The sequence below is a fragment of the Priapulus caudatus genome, unplaced genomic scaffold, assembly GCF_000485595.1.
Source record: "Priapulus caudatus unplaced genomic scaffold, Priapulus_caudatus-5.0.1 Scaffold305, whole genome shotgun sequence".
Lineage (NCBI taxonomy): Eukaryota > Metazoa > Priapulida > Priapulimorpha > Priapulimorphida > Priapulidae > Priapulus > Priapulus caudatus.
This window is the reverse complement of record NW_014577366.1, coordinates 120,786-126,130: the sequence shown is the minus strand read 5'-3', so window position 1 is coordinate 126,130 and position 5,345 is coordinate 120,786. Positions and strand designations below refer to the sequence as shown.

General features: G+C 49.9%; 1 protein-coding gene across 1 annotated transcript in view; it reads left to right on the top strand.

The window, feature by feature from the left end:
- Positions 1 to 5,345, top strand: part of LOC106808796 (YTH domain-containing protein 1-like) — a 24,455-nt gene that overhangs the window by 18,240 nt on the left and 870 nt on the right. Inside the window, exons 15-18 of the mRNA XM_014811649.1 lie at positions 1,662 to 1,707; positions 2,655 to 2,700; positions 2,916 to 2,963; positions 4,136 to 4,210. Coding sequence (XP_014667135.1) covers positions 1,662 to 1,707; positions 2,655 to 2,700; positions 2,916 to 2,963; positions 4,136 to 4,210 — 215 coding nt within the window. The remainder of the gene's footprint in view (positions 1 to 1,661; positions 1,708 to 2,654; positions 2,701 to 2,915; positions 2,964 to 4,135; positions 4,211 to 5,345) is intronic.

Here is a 5,345-nt window from a genome sequence, read left to right as displayed (position 1 = left end):
TCTCTTCTTTTCTTTCTCTCTCTTCTTTATCTTTCACTCTCTCTCTCTCTCTCACCCTCTATCTCTCTCACCCTCTATCACTCTCTCTCTCTCTCTCTCTCTCTCTCTCGCGCGCGTGTTGTAAAGCTTCTTCTGTGTGTGATGTTGTAGGCTGCATCGAGGAGGAGGCAGGGAGTACGACCGCGGCCCACCGAGGAGGGGAGGCTACGGCGCGCAGCAGCGTGAAGGTTTCTACCTCCACCTTCCTTCATTCTCTCTGTTGTCTCGCTCATGCGCGCCAAGGAGCTAAATATAACAAGGAGAGGAAGCAGATTGGCTGTGTGCTTTTCGCCTCAAGGACGCCATCTATGGACCATAATCAGCTGAAACGGCTGTGCAGACCCGAACCCAGAGACAATAGAACACTAATGTGTTCTAGGCCAATATGACCAAATATGGCAAAGATTTGGGCCAGATATGGCGGCGCTTCCTCTCCTTGTTATATTTAGCTCCTCGGTGCGCGCTACGTGCTTCCCTCCGCATGACGCGCCGTGTCCCGTCTCAGGCGGACCCCTCGCGCGTTTTTCGCGAGCGTCCGTAGACAGCAGACTCGTGGTTGATTCGCGATCGTCTGAGCGCTCCCTAGCGGTAGATGGCTGCGACGGAAACGGCAACGCCACGGCGATGACATGAACTGGAATCTTCTAGGCTTATTCTGCGCTATGTAGAATTTATTCTATGAGTAGAGCAGTGTTTCCCCTGGCCGAAAAGATCTGTAAGGTGGTAAATTTTTTTGGGGTGTGTGCGTTTCGAGGTCCTAGCAAAGCGAGCACCGCGGGTGGGAAATTTTTGAAAAAATGGTGCAATTTGGTGCATTCTAAGCTATTTTGGTGCATTATAAGCATGGTTCTATGGAAGGACAGTGATTTTCGTCAGCGAGGCGGTGTTTTTGATGAATTTCTGTGTGGCGGCGCGCCTTGCTCGTGTCGATGCAGGTTAACGCTGGTAGAGGATGCGAATGATTGTATGATGACCTTGCGGTGCTAGGTGCAGCAGGCCGGGTCGTGATTGCTCGTACCCGGTTCGAGGCAATGGCGGAAGGTTGCCGCGGTTACGAGTCGTAGGGAAGCACGTAGATGAGCGCATAATTTTGTAAAAAGAAGATGTTCTACGTCTAGATCTTCCAAATGCTGCCTTGCCCTCATAATGTGCCCAGCCACACGTAATCGTGCTCTCTCTCCTCTCATTGTGGGTGTTCCTACTCCTCCCTGAATGTTCCCTGATTGTTCTCTCCCACTCCCTCTGAGTGTTCGCCTTGAATGTTTCCTCCCACTCACCCTGAATGTTCCCTCCCACTCCCTCTGATTGTTCTCTCCCACTCCCTCTGAGTGTTACCTCCTATTCGCCTTGAATGTTTCCTCCCACTCACCCTGAATGTTTCCTCCCTCTCCCTCTAAATGTACCCTCCCACTCACCCTGAGTGTTCTTTTTCACTGGATGCTCCTGCACTGTACACTGATGTGCATATGCTCTTTGCCTGTTCATGCTCTCAATATATGATATTCCCCGTTAAATTTTCACTAGAGATTCTATTCTCTATTTTATTTGGGAGAGGGGTGCCCTTCACCTCGCTGTTGTCGATTTGCCATGCACGTTTAACCATCTGAATTTATTTTATGAAGGCCGACCACCGCCAGGCATGTTCAAGGATCCGCGCAGGGACAGAGGGTAAGTACACGCGTTTTAGCTAGCCACGGGCGGTAGCTCCCCGTGTGTATAGTTACATGGCTACCCAGCAGTTTACTATCACTGAACAGCAAAGCTCGGCGATAAACTCTAGCTAGTTGTGTAGTTGAATGATACTATTTGTGAGATGGCTTTCAGCTGGTATTTTCTATAATTCACATATGCAAACGCACTCTTACAGTCAAACAAAGCTGTTTAGTTGAGCTCATAGGGTCTATGTCCCCCAGGGTACTGCCTGAACGTACCCTGGGTACGGTCCGGTATACCGGAACATACCCTGGTCACTATTTGATATGGTTAGGGTTAGGGTTAGGGTTAGGGAGTAGGCGTAGGCGACTCCCTAGACTCGTTAGTGGAGTAGGCGAGGTACGGTCCGGCATATTAGATAGTACCAGGGTACATTCCGGCAGTACCCCGGGGGACACAGACCCTCTCAGCTTTAGTTGAGGTTATACTAGTTTTTGATAGGAGGACTTGAAATATGCAGGTAAATGTTTAACCCTAACCATTCACCTTGGTTTTTATACTGGTTTTCTGAAGGGACAAATATTGAGCTCGAATGCATGTAATAGGGTGCAGATGTATGTCCAGTACAATCTTTAGCGGTAAAAATCGTGGTAAAAATCGTGCCAAGCAACATTGTTATTTATTCTTTAATTCTTTTTATTCTCCGGTAGAACCCGATCGTTCGCATAGTTTAGCCTCGTTATAAGTAAGTAATGATGTATTAATATAACCTAAATAAGCCATAATTTATGCCCTTTAATCTACCGTCTAAATGATAACGAGGCGTAAACCTTTTCTGGCGTTTTGAAGTTCGCTCGTGCATGCGCTTGCGTATGTGTAGCGTTACCGCACCTGCGTGCTGCACATGCGCTCGCATCAGTGACTCGTCCGTCGACATCACAACTTCTCGTTGTTCATTGCAGAGGCATGCCAAGGTTTGGAGTGCGCCGGGAGACAATGCTGAACGGGGTAGGTATGCGCGAGCGTGCGCGCGTGCATGGCCCAGGGCCCGCGCGTGATCGACCATATCGCGTGCGTGCTTGGCCCCGCGTGCGTGCGTGACCCTGCGTGCATGCGTTCCCCACACGGATATCCATCTTGTGCTGTCGGCGCACGCGCTCGCGCAAGTTTCCCCGGAGTCGTTCCTCGCGCTTGATTCAGCGTCGTTTGTTTTTATTGTGTAGATGGCGCCACCGATGGCTCGAGGGCGAGGCTTCCCCCGAAAACCGGAGGTGTGCTTACACGGGAGCGTTCGCAGATTACACGGTCACCGATACATCGATGTGTGGCGTGGTTGGGTGGGAAGGTGGTGTTCCCATAAGGAAATGTGTACTAGGGATGAGGAGGGACGTGTTCCGTGGTTGCAGGAGAAGGAGTGTGTATTTGTGCAGTGTAAGTGCGGTATGGTAGTACAGAAGGAGTTAGGGTGTTATTTGCAAGGTGAGGTGGGGGTGGGGGGTGGTAAGTGGAGTGAGATGTATGCATGGAGGTTGTGGTATAATGGTGCAGGAGTGTCGTATATTATGTGCATGGCGTGTGGCCGAGTGGGACTCAGAGATTGAACTCCAGCTGGTGAACACACTTTCTTGCCGGTGGGTGACCTGGAAAAGTATGTATCGACATGTATTTACGCAGGTTTTAAGTTGGTGTTACCTGGTTGCCACCTGTCACAGCAGCCTGCTTGCATTTCCCGGTCCGCCAAACCTGTGTAGTGTGTTGTGATTGCAAGGAGTGAGGCACGTGTAATCTGCGAACCGCTCGTCATCGTATGAATTTAAGGCGTATGCGTTTACTCACGAGTCGGGTGCGGGGAACGGTGCGTGGGCTGGCGTGTGCCGAGAGCGTGTCGGCGTAGCGTAGACAGAGCTGCGGTCGTGGGTTGTGTGCACCGTGGCGTTTACCGGCGGATGTTTTGCGAGCGCGTGGGACCCCTGATGCGTTAGACACTGCCGCTTTAAGCCTAGCGCAGACTAGCAGCAGCAAGCGATCGGTCGCACGCTTCACCGTGTGTGCGGATGCAAGCGACTACTGTTAACAGCAGTCGCTTCTTTCCATCGTCTTTTTGTCTTTCCATGACTTATATTACCCGCACACATGCGATTTCGAAGCGTTTGCGAGCGACGAGTTGCTGAAAATCAAACCTGTTTGATTTCTTGCAACTCATTGCAAGCGACCGGATTCGCTACGAGTTGCAGTTGCACATTCCCCCGCAGACTTGCGACTTTCTCATGCAACTCGGCTGCGATTCTAGAATCGCAGCTGAGTTGCATGAGAAAGTCGCAAGTCTGCGCTAGACTTTAGTCTGAACGGTGCGCGGGCTGATGTGTGGCGGAGAGCATCTGGAGCGGAACGAGTGACGCGATGGTGGAGTGACGCCGGCTTCTTGTCATTGTTATTGTTGCAGACGTACAATGACTACATGAAGGAGCTTTCCTACAGGGGGCCATCCTCGATCGAATCCAGATCGTACGGCCACATGGTAAGCATTGCAGCGCACGGTGTGTGTGAGTCAGTTATAGTACAGCGTAAGTGCAGCGCGGTGTGTGTGAGTCAGTAATAGTACAGCGTAAGTGCAGCGTGGTGTGTGTGTGTGTCAGTAATAGTACAGCGTAAGTGCAGCGTGGTGTGTGTGAGTCAGTAATAGTACAGCGTAAGTGCAGCGTGGTGTGTATGAGTCAGTAATAGTACAGTGTAAGTGCAGCGTGGTGTGTGAGTCAGTAATAGTACAGTGTAAGTGCAGCGTGGTGTGTGTGAGTCAGTAATAGTACAGCATAAGTGCAGCGTGGTGTGTATGAGTCAGTAATAGTACAGTGTAAGTGCAGCGTGGTGTGTGCGAGTCAGTAATAGTACAGTGTAAGTGCAGCATGGTGTGTGAGTCAGTAATAGTACAGTCAGTGTAAGTGCAGCATGGTGTGTGCAAGTCGGTAGTGGTACAGTCATTGTAAGTGCAGCGTGGTGTGTGTGAGTCAGTAATAGTACAGTCATTGTAAGTGCAGCGTGGTGTGTGTGAGTCAGTAATAGTGCAGTCATTGTAAGTGCAGCGTGGTGTGTGTGAGTCAGTAATAGTACAGTCATTGTAAGTGCAGCATGGTGTGTGTGAGTCAGTAATATATTACTGACTCACACACACTACGCTGCACTTACAATGACTGCACTAACAGTCATTGTAAGTGCAGCGTGGTGTGTGTGAGTCAGTAATAGTACAGTCATTGTAAGTGCAGCATGGTGTGTGTGAGTCAGTAATAGTGCAGCGTGTTGTGTGTGAGTCAGTAATAGTACAGCGTAAGTGCAGCGTGGTGTGTGTGAGTCAGTAATAGTACAGTCATTGTAAGTGCAGCATGGTGTGTGTGAGTCAGTAATAGTACAGTCATTGTAAGTGCAGCGTGGTGTGTGTGAGTCAGTAATAGTGCAGTCAGTGTAAGTGCAGCATGGTGTGTGTGAGTCAGTAATAGTACAGTCATTGTAAGTGCAGCATGGTGTGTGTGAGTCAGTAATAGTGCAGTCAGTGTAAGTGCAGCATGGTGTGTGCGAGTCAGTAATAGTACAGTGTAAGTGCAGCGTGGTGTGTGTGAGTCAGTAATAGTACAGTCATTGTAAGTGCAGCATGGTGTGTG